A 17,711-nucleotide genomic window follows, 5' to 3' on the forward strand; every position below is an offset into this window, starting at 1 on the left:
ATCAACCCAAACAGACCATTTTGTGGACTACACTGATCCTGAAGAGCTGCTTTAGTCCTGACCGTCCTCGATACTTTCTCCCCCTTTTGGATTTACCTCTCATCATATATATCTATCTATTTGTCTCTCAACACGTTTTGGAGGATTTATATTTGCTGCCTCGAATTGAGTTGCCGGCAACATGGCCTCCCAGAAGGTTTGGCTTTTCTGCTTGTTGCTGACGTTTGTGTGTTCCATTCACATCAGTGTCGTCCCTGGGGTGGCCGGTGCTGCTGCACACGATGACGATGACGACGATGATGATGATGGCGGAGAGCACGAAGATTCGAAGGATGTAGGAGACGGGAAGGATGATGAGGATGACGATGACGATGATGATGATGATGATGACGATGATGATGATAAAAAGAAGCATAAACATAAAGAAGATGAGGATGATGATGATGATGACGATGACGATGACGACGATGATGATGATGACGACGATGACGATGATGATGATGATGACGAGGATGACGATGATGATGATCACGATAATACGAAGCATAAACATGAAAAAGATGATGATGATGACGACGACGATGATGACGACGATGATGACGACGATGATGATGACGATGACGATGAGGATGACGATGATAACGATGATGATGATAAAATAAAGCATAAACATGAAGAAGATGATGACGATGATGATGATGATGATGACGATGATGATGACGATGATGATGATGATGATGATGACGACAATGATGATGATGATGATGACGATGATGATGATGACGATGAGGATCACGATGATCACGATGATCACGATAAAACAAAGCATAAACATGAAAAAGATGATGACGATGATGACGATGATGATGATGGCGATGATGACGACGACGATGATGATGATGACGATGACGATGATGACGGTGATGATCACGGTAATACGAAGCATAAACATGAAGAGGATGATGACGATGATGATGATGACGATGATGAAGATGACGACGATGATGATGACGACGATGATGATGATGATGATGGTGACGATGATGATGACGATGATGATGATGACGATCACGATCACGATAATACGAAGCATAAACACAAAGAGGATGATGACGATAACGATGACGATGACGATGATGACGATGACGATGATGACGGTGATGATGGTGGAAAGAAGGAAGATGAGGAAGGTAACGATAACTAAATAAGAGAAACCAACTAGCTCTGAACTAGTGATCATTGCTAAGTTACTTCCTTAAGAGCAGTCATTCTGCTGCCAGTCGTACTATTAAAGCATTTCCATAAGGATTATAAACATCACCCTAGCTACACCAATGGAAAATAATGGAGTGACAACTTTAATCTATTTTCTGAATCTATTGTACGGAACTTTGATGTCCACAAACACAGTGTGGACACATGTGACCTTCTGATTGGGTTCCTCCTGTACCAAAGTCAACTTAATGAATTGACATATTGTATATTGCAACAGTGATAACAAGTGACGATTGGTCTGTCTGCTTCTCGGTATCTGAGGTATAAATTTCAGCCTCACCGCAAAAATACTGTGCACATTTAAAAAAAAATTAAACATGACACAATAAAACTAAATAAAGAATCTTGTAAGTGGTCACTCCCATTTGTTTCCTTGCATGTTAGTAGGGTGTACTGATAATTAGATTTTGTCTTTGGGAGGCGCGGGGGAGTGGGGGGGGGGGTGAAGGAGCAGATTTGATGCTCTTCACAAAGATGAGGGCTACGATACTTGTTCCACAACATGCACAATTAAAGAAAAGCTTGAAGACTTTGTTGCGGGAGGGTTGGGGGGGGGGGGGGGGGGGGGGGGGGAGGGGGGTGAGGGGGAAGGAGTAGGCAAACCTGGGCAATTGCCCCTCAACCCTTGCATTTTATATTTGAAAAAAATGGCATCAAGATTGGTCCTTGAAAGGATTACTGTAAAAAGAATATACTGCCGTGGGTTCATTATTGGATTTCAGATGCTGTGTTAACTTAGAGCAATGATTGCTCTTCCCTCTAGATTGGCTATCCCCCCTTAAGGGTCCAGCCATTGGTTTGATTTATTCCCTGTCGTGTTCTCTGTGTTGGGTTGGAGTTCAAAGACGCTAGGAGGTGTAGCGCACGATATAATTGGCAACAGGCCAATACTTTGTCAGGGTATTTAAGGAGACTGAATATATTAACCCCTTCCTCTGTTTCATGTATAAATGCAGCAGGGTCTTGACTCAGTGACAGGCTTTATTGAATCAAATAGAAACGTAGGCAGCCTACAGTGTTTGCTTAGTGGCAGAGTTACATGACTACGGCAAGTACGCCAGTAAGTTTAAAAACCCAAACATTCCCCTTTTCATATTGAACAAAGCGTCGCGGTAAAAAAAAGACAAAAAAAAAAGGGCAGCACGGTAGCATGGTGGTTAGCATAAATGCTTCACAGCTCCATGGTCCCAGGTTCAGTTCCCGGCTGGGTCACTGTCTGTGCGGAGTCTGCACGTCCTCCTCGTGTGTGCGTGGGTTTCCTCCGGGTGCTCCGGTTTCCTCCCACAGTCTAAAGATGTGCGGGTTAGGTGGATTGGCCGTGCTAAATTGCCCGTAGTGTCCTAAAAAGTAAGGTTAAGGGGGGGTTGTTTGGGTTACGGGTATAGGGTGGATACGTGGGTTTGAGTAGGGTGATCATTGCTCGGCACAACATCAAGGGCCGAAGGGCCTGTTCTGTGCTGTACTGTTCTATAAAAGATACAAAATTCCCCTTTTCCTAATGAACGACAAAGACATTTGCATGCACTATCCTGTGTGACGGTGAGTTATCCACCATTCGTAGGCATTAACAACTTTTTGTCCTACTAGTCGATCAGTGCAGCTGAATTGCACATACAGGGCAGAATTCCCCAGCCCCCACCTCCCCCATGGCAGGTTATCCAATGGCGGAGGCTGCTTGCTCTTGGCTGCTGGCGACATCTTCTGATCCCACCAAAGTTGATGCCGATTTATATTCCCTGCCCCTGCCGCCTTCGTAGAAGCCACCGAGGGATTGACTGTGGCGGGTCCAGAGGACCCCTCCAGTGGGACGGGCTCGCGAATTCCCCCCATCATCTTTAAACCATGCAGATCCCTTTATGGAATGTGTACACGTTGTCATTGGCTGCTCGTCTGGGTGACGTTCCTCGTTCGGACAGTGTTGTTCCCTTGGACCATGTTGCCTTGGTGACTGCTGTTCTATTGCAGTTGTTGGGGACTTGTGATTGATGGTAGTTCTTATACTCCGTGTAGCTGGTGACATTCCGTCTCCCTGAAATGAAATGAAATGAAAATCGCTTATTGTCACGAGTAGGCTTCAATGAAGTTACTGTGAAAAGCCCCTAGTCGCCACATTCCGGCGCCTGTTTGGGAAGGCTGTTGCGGGAATCGAACTGTGCTGCTGGCCTGCCTTGGTCTGCTTTCAAAGCCAGCGATTTAGCCCAGTGTGCTAAACAGCCCCTATAATAGTCGCTTATGTCACAAGCAGGCTTCAATGACGTTACTGTGAAAAGCCCCTAGTCGCCACATTCCGGCGCCTGTTCGGGGAGGCCGGTACGGGAATTGAACCCGCGCTGCTGGCCTTGTTCTGCATTACAAGCCAGCTGTTTAGCCCACTGTGCTAAACCAGCCCCGCCGGATTGCTGTGAAGGAACAGCTTCACTAGTTGTGCGGGATATTGACTTGGGCATTCACTTCCGCTGCGTAAGGTCAAGGTGACAATTTCCCGACGCATGTGCCAAGTTTCAACCTGGGCTGATTGCTGTTGAGGACGATGAAGGCTGGCCCTCTGACTGGCTCTCCAATACTCAGCTCTGATGAACGGTTTGTCAGTCCGGTCAAACTTAACTTTGGGTTTCTGTCATTTCACCTTGATCTTGTTACTAATTCTGGTTCCAGTAGATATTCTTCCGCCATCGGAGGAATAGTTTGCATACGATGTGACATCAGGCTCTGGACAGCATTACTTTCCGTGCCTTCAGTTGGGGTGTTTCTCCATTCAAGCACTGCCTGGTTTATGTCAGCGCTAGATTTTCTCAATTTCTGGTGTGAGTGTGCTGTGAATTCTTCACTTGTGAACAGAGGGCCATTGTCACTCATCAACATCTGACAGCAATGTTACATGCATAAGGACAGCAATCTTCATCAGTGCCTTGTCAGTGATCGGCTTACTTGAACTGAATAGAAATCACAGCCTCCAACTCTTGTCTCATGATAGGCACATGACTACGGAAAGCTAAGTAGTACATTTAGCAAGATTGCATTTTCAAAAACCATTACACCTCCAGCTTGTTGCCATTCTGTGCATACCTGGGTTCTGGACTTATTGCTGATGGGGTTAGATTCTAAAAGTCAATTGATGCTATGCCGATGATACTTTGTGAATTCCAATTATTTACTCTGCTGAATCTCCCAGTAGTACAATGGGTATTTTTAAAATTCATTCATGGAATGTGGGCGTCAACCGGTGGGCCGGCATTTATTGCCCATCACTGAATGTCCTTGAGGACATTTAAGAGTCAACCATATTGGTGTGGATCTGGGGCGGGATTCTCCGACCCCCCAGCCGGGTCGGAGAATCGCTGGGGGCCGGCGTCAATCCCACCCCCGCCGTGTCCCAAAGTCTCCGGCACCGGAGATTCGGCGGGGTCGGGAATTGCACCATGCCGGTCGGCGCCTCCCCCCCCCGGCGATTCTCCGGCCCGCGATGGGCCGAAGTCCCGCCGCTGTCATGCTTCTCCCGCCGGCGTGGATCAAACCACCTACCTTACCGGCGGGACCAGGCGGCGCGGGCGGGCTCCGGGGTCCTGGGGGGGGGGGCGTGGGGCGATCTAGCCGGGGGGGGTGCCCCCACGGTGGCCTGGCCCGCGATCGGGGCCCACCGATCGGCGGGCGGGCCTGTGCCGTGGGGGCACTCTTTTCCTTCCGCCTTCGCCATGGTCTTCACGATGGCGGAGGCGGATGTGACCCCCTCCCCTGCGCATGTGTGGGGATGACGTCAGCAGCCACTGACGCTCCGACGCAAGCGCGGACTTCCGCCGGCCGGCGAAGTCCCTTCGGCCCCGGCTGGCGTGACGCCAAAGGACGTTCCCGCCAGCCGGCGGAGCGCCAACCACTCCGGCGTGGTGAGCCCCTCAATGTGAGGGCTTGGTCCCTAAAGGTGCGGAGACTTCACGCCACTCCAACACGCCGGGACCCCCCGCCCCGCCGGGTAGGGGAGAATCCCCTGGACGCACATGTAGGCCAGACCAGGTAAGGACAACAGGTTTTGCAAACAATCAACAATGGTTTCAAGGTCATCATTAGAGTTTTTCATTCCAGATTTTTATCGCATTCAGCTTCCACCAATTGCCATGGTGGATTTGAACCTAGGTCCCCAGAGCATTGCCCTGGATCCGTTGGAATACTAGTCCAGTGAAGATGCCATATGCCTCTGCCATTTGTTGCAATGCAGTAGAGTTTACTTGACACTTCCCAGCTGCACATGTCTCGATGCCAAAAGCACACGGTTAAGGTCAGTTTGGCTGCAACCAATCATCTGTTTTACTGCCTCTCTCCTGCTCTTGTTAAGTCGGGCAATGCATGCTGGGATTTTCTCCTTATTCCATTTCCCTGCGGGAAAAATCGATGGGAGCCTCGGAGAGAAGAGAACTCCATGGTTGACCATGTTTTATTAGTAGAACAGGAGATAGCAATCATTGGGGTAGGTGGTGGCATGGCGGTAACGCCACGGGCGCTAGTAATCCAGGGACCTGGGCCAATGCTCTGGGTGTACAGGTTCAAATCCCACCACGGTTTGTCGAGTTGAAAATCGATTCGTAAAACGTGGAATTGAAAGGCAGCCTCAGTAACGGTGACCATGGCAACTATCACCGATTGTTGAAAACCGCGCATGCGCAGTTGCCGTCTTTCTCCTCAACCGCCCAGCAAGACTTGGCAGCTTGATCTTGCCGGGCGGCGGAGGGGAAAGAGTGCGTCTGTTTTGGATGCTGGCCCGACGATCGGTGGGCACCGATCGCGGGCCTGTCCCCTCCCGAGCACAGTCGTGGTGCTCCCGTGCCAATCGGGCCTCTAGATGCCACAAACGGGCATCTGGCGCCCGTTTCACGACGGCAGCGAGCAAGTGTGTTTGCTGCCGTGGTGAAATGGGCGTGACGGCCCGGCCGCTCGGCCCATCGGCCTCGGAGAATCGCCGTAAAAAACGGCGAGCGGCAATTTGTGGCGTGGGTCGGGCGTGGGGGCGGGGGGGGGGAGAATAGCGGGAGGGCGTGGAAAATGTCGGGAGGCTCTCCCGCTATTCTCCCACCCGGTGTGGGGGGGCGGAGAATCGCGCCCATACCTTTCATCAGCGTTCATTCAAAGGAACAAAAATCCCACAGATTTGAGCTACGTTGAAGGATCATCCCCTTGAACTGCAACTAGATCTCACCTCAACTTCTCCCAGTGCAGACTAGATGGGCCAAATAGCCACATTCTGTGCTGTATCGTTCTGTGATCTGCCAGAGAGCAATCCAGTCTTCCTGTTGGTCATTGGAACGAAGTAGCGCTCATCTTTACATAGCTGCGGGACCTATTATAGCTCTTACTGAGAAGGCGTCATCTTTCCAGTGAGGTGTTAAGCCAAGCCAGGTCAGGTAAGCATGAAAAATGACACGGTTGGAAGGAGAGGCACTTGTATGCCAATCAACACCACTCAAACCAGATCAGTTCAGCTCAGCTTCCTATTTCAGTTACCTCTTAAAGCGTTGACGTAGAATCCCATGGAATGAGTCACAGAATCCCTACAGTGCAGAAGGAGGCCATTCGATCCCTCGGGTTTCCACCTACCCCTCAAAAGATCTCCCTACCTAGGCCCACTCCCCGTAACCCACCTAACCTTTGGACACTAAGGGGCGATTTAGCACGGTCCATCCACCTGACTGGCGCATCTTTGGACTGTCGGAGGAAACCCACGCAGACACAGGGGAGAACGTGCAGACTCCACACAGACAGTCAGCCGAGGTGGGAATCGAACCCGGGTCCCTGGAGCAATGAGACAGAAGTGCTCACTGCGCCACCGTGAGGGCTCGAAAGTGATTCAGGGGTCCATGCAGATGAAGCATTAAAATTTCACGGACTGATATAGAAAATGCTGAGGGATGGAATAGAAGGGGGACATTTGGGGGAGATGGGTGGGCAGAGGGAATATCACTGGACTGGTCATCCAGGGGCCCAGGCTACATTCTGGGGACACCATGCAAGTCCCACCGCAGCAGATGGCGGAACTCAACTAATAAACTCTGGAATTAAAAGCTGCTCTCCAAAATGGTGACCATAGCAGCTATCGTTAATTGCCGCACCTCAGGTTTCATCACCAGGAGCAAGCGGAAGGCAAACAGCGACAGCGAAAGGAGCGCGCGCCAACCTGGGCAGCCCACTCCCGCCCTCTACTCCAACCACCGTCTGCCCCGCCCTGGCAGAGACCATAGGTCGCGCCAGTCGACTCCTCGGTCGCCTGAGAACTCATTTTTAATGAGGAGGCGAGTCATAGAATCACAGAGGGAGGCCATTCGGCCCATTGAGTCGGCACCGGCCCTTGGAAAGAGCACACTACTTAAGTCCACGCCTCCACCCCATCCCCGTAACCCAGTAACCCTACCTACCCTTTTGGACGCTCAGGGGCAATCTATCATGGCCAATCCACCTAACCTGCACATCTTTGGACGGAGGGAAGAAACCGGGGCACCCGGAGGAAATCCACACCGACAGGGAGAAAAAGTGCAAACACCACACAGACAGTGACCCGAGGCCGGAATTGAACCTGGGACTCTGGAGCTGTGTGGCAGCAGTGCTAACCACTGTGCCACCGCTCCTTCACCCCGGGGGACTACCTAAGAAGTGGCGATTGTCATAAAAACCCTTACGCCCCTTTGTGGGGGGAGGGGGAATCTGCCGTCCTTACCCGGTCTGGCCTACATGTGACTCCAGACCCACAGCAATGTGGTTGACTCTTAACCACCTCTCAGAAACGGCCCCAGCAAGCCCCACAGTTCGAGGGCAATTAGGGAGGGGCAGCAAATTCTGGCCTTGCCCAGCGATGCCCACATTAATGAATAAAGGAAAACGTATGCTGCAGCTAAACAAGTCCAAGGTCACAGCGCAAGAACTGTGTTCAGTTCTGGGCACCGCATCTTAGGGAAGAATGAGAGAGGTACGGTGTACGCTGGGGCAGCACGGTAGCACGGTGGTTAGCATAAATGCTTCACAGCTCCAGGGTCCCAGGTTCGACTCCCGGCCTTGGGTCACTGTCTGTGCGGAGTCCGCACGTCCTCCCCGTGTGTGCGTGGGTTTCCTCCGGGTGCTCCGGTTTCCTCCCACAGTCCAAAGATGTGCGGGTTAGGTGGATTGGCCATGCTAAATTGCCCTTAGTGTCCTAAAAAATAATGTTAATGGGGGGGGGGGGTTACTGGTATAGGATGGATACGTTGGCTTGAGTAGTGTGATCATTGCTCGGCACAACATCGAGGACCGAAGGGCCTGTTCTGTGCTGTACTGTTCTATGTTCTACATTTATCCAATCAATACCTGGGCTCCAAGGGTTAGATTGTGTGGAGTATTTACACAAACTGTCCAGGGCGGGGAGGCAGACTCTAAAGACTCCAGCCAGTCCTTCCAGGAGTGAAGCTCGGACAAGCGCAAAGGTAGAAGTTGAAACTTCATCGAGTCTGCACCGGCCCTTGGACGAGCACTCTCCCCAAGCTCATACCTCCCCCCTACCCCCGTAACCCCGTAACCCCACCCAACCTTTTTTGGACACTAAGGGCAATTTAGCCTGGCCAATCCACCTAACCTGCACATCTTTGGACTGTGGGAGGAAACCGGAGCACCCGGAGGAAACCCACGCACACACGGGGAGGATGTGCAGACTCCGCACAGACAGTGACCCAAGCCGGGAATCGAACCTGGGACCCTGGAGCTGTGAAGCAATTGTGCTAACCACTGTGCTACCGTGCTGTTGGATTTTGGTTAAACAAAGATATTAAGGGATATGGGCCCAAAGACAGGTATATGGAGTTAGGTCACAGATCAGCCGTGATCGCATTGAATGGTGGGACAGACTCAAGGGGCTGAATGGCCTACTCTTGTTCCTATGTTCCTCTGATTTTTGCTAATATAACGTATTACAGGAGATGGACAAAGATGGATACATGAAGTTGGGGCAGCCATGATCTCAATGACTGGTGGAACAGGTTCAAGGGGTTAGTCCTAAGTTAGATCATTGCTGTTTGTGATGGTGGCTTGTGACTCAGGGTGTCTGGGCTGCTGTGGCAACATATATTTTATGTTGCTGTCACAAGAAATAGGAACAGGATTAGATATCTGTCTGGGGCAGTGGATCGTGATCTCTCCCACTCTTACCACCAGCCATTGGTGTTGGGAGGATTTGGAGTTGAGGCTCAAATCTGTTTGGTCGCGTTATGGGCCCACCTTCATCGGCCATCAAGTCCTGCGGTGGGATTCGAACTCGGAGCTTCTGACTCAGAGGCACGGATGCTCCCCGCTAAGCTACGTAACGTAGCTGCGTTTTGCTCCTTGTCGGACCTTTTGCAAGTGAATGCTGTGACCTTAAGGAAACCCAGAGTGGCCACGCGTCCCAAGGGCTTTGAATTGCTTCAGGTTGGCCCTGGGAAGGTAGCGTTTTGAGTGAATGAAAGTTTGTTCTATTTTTTTTAAAAGTCTGCTATTGTTTCACTTATTTCTCGGAGCCAATAGCACATGTGCTTGTGGACATAGGAACAAAGGAGTTGGCAGCTTAAAATGTTGGCAAAGTCCATCCACCATTCTGTCAGAGACATGATACACGATAATAGTTATTGATTAATCACTGCGATCAATGAGTCAATGACACAGACCCCTAGGTTTTTACAGAGACAGTGAGGGTCTCACTCACTGACCAGAGAGAAAACCAGGGTGTTACCGTCTATGGGGAGGGCTCACTGGATTGATGGCCAAGCAGGCACTTAACAGGACACCTGCAGGAACTTCCACAAGATCAGGACCTCAAGGATGGAAAGGCCCACTTGCATACAACATACACACACACACATGTGCACATACACACGCACACAGGCATAGAGCGTGTGAGTGTTTTGTATGTCTGTGTGTTATTTTTGTGTGTGTTATATGTTTATGTATTGTCTGTGTGTGGATGTATGTCTTTGCATGTGTGTGTGTGTGTGCGCACATGTTGTGTGTGTATGTAGTATGTGTGATGTATGTGAGTGCATGTGTGTGTTGTATGTGTGTGAGGATGTGTGGGCATGTGTGTGCATTGTATGTGTGAGTGTGTGTGTGTGTTGTATGGTGTATGTGTGTGGGGACTGGTTTAGCTCAGTGGGCTGAACAGCAGGTTCACGATGCAGAGCGAAGCCAGCACATTCAACCCCCGTACCGGCTGAGGTTATTCATGAAGGCTCCGCCTTCTCAACCTTTGCCCTCACCTGAGGTGTGGTGACCCTCAGGTTAAATAACCACCAGTCAGCTCTCCCCCCTCAAAGGGGAAAGCAGCCTTGTGATGGTGGCTTGTGACTCAGGGTGTCTGGGCTGCTGTGGCAACATATATTTTATGTTGCTGTCATCTGGGACTCTGGAGACTTTACCTTTACGAGTGTGTGTGTATGTGTTTGTGCATGTGTGTGTGTGTGAATGTGTGTGGGTGTTGTATATGTCTGAGTGTGTTGTATGTGTCCATATGTGTGTTGTGTGTGTGTTGTATGTGTATGTATTGTATATCTGTTTGTTGTATGTATGTGTTTGTTGTGTGTGTGTGTATTGTATGTATGTGCATGTACATATGTGTGTACATATGCGTGCATACATATGCGTATTGCATGTGTGTGTGCATATGTGTGTTGTATGTGTGTTGTATGTGTGTTATATGTGTGTGATACATAGACATATGTGGACAATGCTTGAGAATAGGAATAGGATTGAATTGATGAATTCCTTGGTAAGATCGTCCACCAATACAGCAATGGCCAGACCCACAGGTTTGAGGGGCTGGTTTAGCTCACCAGGCTAAATCGCTGGCTTTTAAAGCAGACCAAGCAGGCCAGCAGCACGGTTCGATTCCCGTACCAGCCTCCCCGGACAGGCGCCGGAATGTGGCGACTCGGGGCTTTTCACAGTAACTTCATTGAAGCCTACTCGTGACAATAAGCGATTTTCATTTCATTTCATTTTTTCACACACACAGTGAACTGAGGAATCGGACAGGAAATGGCCGCTTGTGGAAACACCAAATTTCTTCAGGAGCGCAACAATTGGAAATGTCAGTTTTGGTTAAAATGGACATTTCTTGTTCATTATTGGTTGCCTGGCTACAGAGTAAGATGCAATGGTAGCAGTTTACCCAGAAGGCAATTGTGAAAGGATGTGTATCATTTAGTCAGCAACTGGGATTCATGAGCGGTTCATCAGGCTCCAGAGAGAAAATCAACATACAAATGAGATTTCACATTGAATAACCCAGCAAAATATCTGTACACTGACTGGTGTCTCTCAGGGGGATATCTGTACACTGGAGTCTCTCAGGGGGATATCTGTACACTGACTGGAGTCTCTCAGGGGGATATCTGTACACTGACTGGAGTCTCTCAGGGGGATATCTGTACACTGACTGGAGACTCTCAGGGGGATATCTGTACACTGGAGTCTCTCAGAGGGCTATCTGTACACTGACTGGAGTCTCTCAGGGGGATATCTGTACACTGACTGGAGTCTCTCAGGGGGATATCTGTACACTGACTGGAGTCTCTCAGGGGGATATCTGTACACTGACTGGAGTCTCTCAGGGGGATATCTGTACACTGACTGGAGTCTCTCAGGGGGATATCTGTACACTGACTGGAGTCTCCCAGGGGGATATCTGTACACTGACTGGAGTCTCCCAGGGGGATATCTGTACACTGACTGGAGTCTCTCAGGGGGACATCTGTACACTGACTGGAGTCTCTCAGGGGGATATCTGTACACTGATTGGAGTCTCTCAGGGGGATATCTGTACACTGGAGTCTCTCAGGGGGATATCTGTACACTGACTGGAGTCTCTCAGGGGGATATCTGTACGCTGACTGGAGTCTCTCAGGGGAATATCTGTACACTGACTGGAGTCTCTCAGGGGGATATCTGTACACTGACTGGAGTCTCTCAGGGAGATATCTGTACGTTGGAGTCTCTCAAGGGGATATCTGTATGCAAGGCCACGGACCCGGCAATTCACCGGCCATATCTACATGTAGAGCCGGGGGCTCTGCGCTGTGTGCCTGCTAACCCCCAATCCGACGGGGGATCGGATCGGTGGCCATTTTGGGCAGTTTTGTTCGGTCGTAAAAGGCCACCATTCCCACGCCGGCGTCAGCACTTAGTCTCAGAATGGGTGAATCCAGCCCGATATCTCAGGGGCATTATTCAGCCTCTCTGTGGGCGGGGGGGGGGGGGGGGGGGGTCCACTTCACTGACTTTCCGGGGAGGTGGGGATCGAATGATCCTGGCAACTGGCAATACCGGAAAATCCCGTCCGGGGCTCCGTTTTGTGAAATGCTGCTGGATTACAGCAAATGTGGAATAACATTAAACTTCGAGTTCAGAGGCAGGAGTCGGTTCCCGACAGGAATGAGTTCAGTGTGGAACAAACGAACAAACACACTGCGGGTTACGCTACCAAAACTGGAAATCGTTAGCTGGCCTCATTCGGATACCAGTGCCCCTTGCCCATATCAACGAGAGGCCTGGGGCCTGTTAACGACCCCTCTGGCCCATTGAGCAACAACGAGAGGAACAGGCCCACTCCGTACAGGCTTCCCAGTTGCAAAGCTCCAGTGCGATACCGGGGGAGTACTGTACTGTCAGAGGTGCTGTGTTTGTTGAGATACTAAACCCATCTGCCTGCTCGGATGCACGTAGGAGATCCTGTGACACTATTTTGAGCAAGAACAGGTGAGTTTGAACAGGTGGCCTGGCCAATATTCATCCCTTAGTCAAACATCAGAAAAATCAGATTACCCGGTTATTATCACATTGCTGGGAGCAAATTGGCTGCCGTGTCTCTGATATTACAATAGTGACTACACTTCCAAAATACTATAACTGCTTTAAATTGGGACATCCTGAGGTTGAGAAAGGCGCTATATAAATGCAAGTCTTTCTTTTCAAATGTAGACTAGCCAATTGCGCTTAAGAAGACTGCAGAAGGACAATGCCGAGGAATAAATATATTTTTTAAGCTTACTTTAATGGAGAGGTTTAAAGGGTGCTTCTCTGAGATACACCCCACACCCCCCTGCCACCATGTTGTGTTCAGGGTTCCCGAATCTCCAGTCACGGGCGAACTCTCGTTGATAAAATCAGTGACTTATCACAGCCGGGGACACCTTTGGTTCAATGTTGAGGGCGTTGATCTTATTGAAACATAAGGGGATTGGACAGGGTGGATAGCGGGAGGCTGCGTCCTTTCTGGGAGAGATTAGAACCAGGGGTCACAGTTTAAGAGTCAGAGGCCCCTCCTTTTAAGATGGAGGTTGTCATAATATACACACAAGTATCTGATGGTGCACAGACAGGAATTGATTGACACACAGGATGACCAATGAACACACAGAACACAGCAGCCAATCACCAGACAGGACACGACCACTATAAAGCCAGAGGGCACTAGTTTTCCCGCTCTCTCGGGATGCAGCCTCTGAGACAGTCAGAGCCCGTGAGCAACAACTAGAACATACACCATGTGGCAGTAAGATAGTCTGATCAGGTTAGCTCAGATCTCCAGTCAACTCAGCATAGTGTCAACCCACAGTTAAAGTATGTTTAATAGTTAAGAGTTCAATAAAATAGAGGTGCATTTCTTTAAGCGTTGGAAGCCTGTCTGTCTCACTACCGCAGTCTTCGCAGACTCAGCTTACCCAACACATCAGAGGTGAGGAGAAATTTTCGCTCGGGGGGGGGTTAGTCTGCGGAATTTTCTTCCCCAGAGGGCAGTGGATTCCGTGGTCATCGAGTATATTCAAAGCTTTGTTGGACCGACTTATGATCGACAATGGACCGAGAAAAATGGTGTAAGGCCACAATCAAATCAGTCATGGTCTTATTGAACAGCGGCTCAATCCAAGGAGTAAATGGCCTCCTCCTGCTCCTATCTTATGGGTCTAATGCTATTAAGGGTCCAATCAGATTGAATGCTGTAGCCTAACACAGGTACAGAGTTCCAATTTATTGTAGTAATTCACAGAACGGAATCATGTGCAAAGCACCTACATTTGACAATTCACAAAATTAGATCCTGCGTACATATTAGTGAATGGCCCTAGATTGGCTAACACATATGGATATGTTAATAGCTACAACTCCCGCATCCTCAAACAATATTTATTCTTCAACCAAAATAAAACAGCCAGCAGATGATCTGGTCATTATTTCAGCGCTGTCCTGGGGGATCTTTTTTTAATAAATTTAGAGTACCTAATTATTTCTTTTCCAATTAAGGGGCAATTTAGCGTGGCCAATCCACCTACTCTGCACATCTTTGGGTTGTGAGGGTGAGACCCACGCAGACACGGAGAGAATGTACAAACTCCACACGGACAGTGACCCGGGGCCGGGATTCAAACCCGGGTCCTCAGCCTCGTAGTCCCAGTGCTAACCGCTGCGCCGCATGCTGCCCTGTCCTGCGGGATCTTGCTGTGCGAAAATCGGTGCCACTTCCTACTGTGCACCGGGTGACTACACATCGAAGGTACGGCATTAGCCGTAAAGCAGCCTGGGGTAGCCAGAGGTTCTGAGAGTCACTATTCCAAAGGAGATCGCTCGAGGCAGTATTGTTGAGCAGGATTTTATCAGGATTAACGTGGCCGGTTTTCTATTTCTTTCTTTTTAAATTTAGATTACCCAATTAATTTTTTCCAAATAAGGGACAATTTAGCGTGGCCAAAACCACCTACTCTGCACATCTTTGGGTTGTGGGGGTGAAACCCACGCAGACACGGGGAGAATGTGCAAACTCCACACGGACGGTGACCCAGAGCCGGGATCGAACCCGGGTCCTCAGCGCCATAAGCAGCAATGCTAACCACTGTGCCACCGTGCTGACCCCGCGGGCGGTTTTCTGATCACCCCCTCCCCCAATCTTGCCAAAAAAATGTTGGCATGAAACACGGACCCCCACCAACCAACCCCCATCACCCCTCCCACCCCTGCCACGCCAGACGTTTGCCCTGTTAGCCATGTACCGCTCGGAGAAGGTTGGGTAGCTGAGGGTGAGGCTCCTGTCTCCATCTGGGGAGGAGGCCCAGCACCCCCCCCAATCCCCCACCACCCAAGAGCTGCCGTCCAATCAGATTGGCCTGCAGCTCTCTGATCCCAACACTGCCACCAGGAGCAATGGCCACTGCCGGGATTGCATCCAATCCCCCCCCCCCCCCCCCCCCCCCCCCCGCCCCCGCCCCGAGAAACAGAGCCAGGAGCAAGTTGACCAGTCGGTTGGGCAGGGTGGGGGTGTGGGATTGTGGGGGGAGGGGCACGGGAGGAGGATGTGTTGGTTCCCCCCACCCCCCTCACTCTTTCTTGCCTGAGGCCCAAGTGGACTTCTCGGCTGAATTCCCCACCTATTGCTGCCTGAAAAGTTGCGACCTGGTGGAAAATGGCCCTTAAGTGACCATTATTTGGCCACCTTTAAGGCCCTCAATTGGCACGAGAGCAGGTAGGTCGCCCCGGGACTCGCCGGGTCAGAGGCAGGTGAACGGGTGCACAGACGATTCTCCGCACCCTCTCCCTCCCTCTCTGGTGAACCTGCTGGCAGTGAGCACTACCACCCTCTCCACTGAGACTCGCAAACTCTCTTCTATTTCATTTGGCCTTTCAAAGGGTTTAAACTTTCCTTTTTCTTTTCTTTGACAGCTGAGGAAGACAAGGAGGAGGAAGGAGACTACAAAGATGGTTCCCTCTGTGGCTACTGTGCCTTCTGTGAGGTGAGCAACCTTGCGGCAGTGTTTCTGAAGATTGATGAGGTGTCTGTCGCCGTTTAAAAAGAACATAAGAATTAGGAGCAGGAGTAGGCCATCTGGCCCCTCGAGCCTGCTCCGCCATTCAATGAGATCATGGCTGATCTTTTGTGTAGTCAGCTCAACTTTCCGACCAGAACACCATAACCCTTAATCCCTTTATTCTTCAAAAAACAATCTATCTTTATCTTAAAAACATTTAATGAAGGAGCCTCAACTGCTTCACTGGGCAATGAATTCCATAGATTCACAACCCTTTGGGTGAAGTTCCTCCTAAACTCAGTCCTAAATCTACTTCCCCTTATTTTGAGGCTATGCCCCCTAGTTCTGCTTTCACTCGCCAGTGGAAACAACCTGCCCGCATCTATCCTATCTATTCCCTTCATATTTTTATATGTTTCTATAAGATCCCCCCTCATCCTTCTAAATTCCAACGAGTACAGTCCCAGTCTACTCAACCTCTCCTCGTAATCCAATGCCTTCAGCTCTGGGATTAACCTAGTGAATCTCCTCTGCACACCCTCCAGCGTCAGTACGTATTTCTCACGTAAGGAGACCAAAACTGAACACAATACTCCAAGTGTGGCATCACTAACACCTTATACAATTGCAGCATAACCTTCCTAGTCTTAAATGCCATACCTCTAGCAATGAAGGACAAAATTCCATTTGCCTTCTTAATCACCTGTAAACCAACTTTTTGCGACTCATGCACTAGCACACCCAGGTCTCTCTGCACAGTAACATGTTTTAATATTTTATCATTTAAATAACAATCCATTTTGCTGTTATTCCTCCCAAAATTGATAACCTCACATTTGTCAACATTGTATTCCATCTGCCAGACCCTAGCCCATTCACTTAACCTATCCAAATCCCTCTGCAGACTTCCGGTATCATCTGCACTTTTTGCTTTACCACTTATCTTAGTGTCGTCTGGACACATTGCACTTGGTCCCCAACTCCAAATCATCTATGTAAATTGTGAACAATTGTGGGCCCAACACGGATCCCTGAGGGACACCACTAGCTACTGATTGCCAACCAGAGAAACACCCATTAATCCCCACTCTTTGCTCTCTATTAATTAACCAATCCTCTATCCATGCTACTACTTTACCCTTAATGCCATGCATCTTTATCTTATGCAGCAATCTTTTGTTTGTGACACAATCGGTGACTGTGTCGGAAAGACAGACAGGTGGCGATTCTCAAACTGACAGCCTGATATAATAGCGGTATTGTGGTCAACTGCCCTTCCCAGGAGCTGCCCGTTACTCGTTCCTACTGATAAAGGTCTGGAAGTGAAAGGGGAACTTTCTAATAAGCTTTCCTTCAATGAGATCTTCGTACAATAATATCAAAGTAATGCATACTTTCCCAGCAACGAGAGACCTTAGCATCATCAGTCAGTCTTGTAACGTGATTCATTTACTCTTGCTAGAAGTGACACAAATTCATACATAGGGACCCATCTTCTGCAAACAAAAGGGATATGTTCAAGCCTTACACCTTTTTCTTTGAGCCCATAGTTTCCCATTGCTTTCTCCGTGGCAACACCGCAGTCCATCAGAGCCGAAACATCCAATCAGTTCTCCTGCAGTATAAATTGTCGCGATTGTTCAAAATTTGGCATTCTTCCAT

The 17,711-nt window shown here is 49.6% G+C and overlaps 1 protein-coding gene across 2 annotated transcripts in view; it reads left to right on the forward strand.

The window, feature by feature from the left end:
- LOC119956546 (sarcoplasmic reticulum histidine-rich calcium-binding protein-like) overlaps positions 1-17,711 on the forward strand; it is a 34,785-nt gene that overhangs the window by 83 nt on the left and 16,991 nt on the right. For both annotated transcript variants that reach the window (XM_038783844.1, XM_038783843.1), the window contains exons 1-2: positions 1-1,190; positions 15,964-16,034. The exon at positions 1-1,190 is cut by the window's left edge. In XM_038783844.1, the coding sequence (XP_038639772.1) occupies positions 182-1,190; positions 15,964-16,034 (1,080 nt within the window). In that variant the 5' untranslated portion in view covers positions 1-181. The remainder of the gene's footprint in view (positions 1,191-15,963; positions 16,035-17,711) is intronic.

The sequence above is a fragment of the Scyliorhinus canicula genome, chromosome 23, assembly GCF_902713615.1.
Source record: "Scyliorhinus canicula chromosome 23, sScyCan1.1, whole genome shotgun sequence".
NCBI classification, from domain to species: Eukaryota; Metazoa; Chordata; class Chondrichthyes; order Carcharhiniformes; family Scyliorhinidae; genus Scyliorhinus; species Scyliorhinus canicula.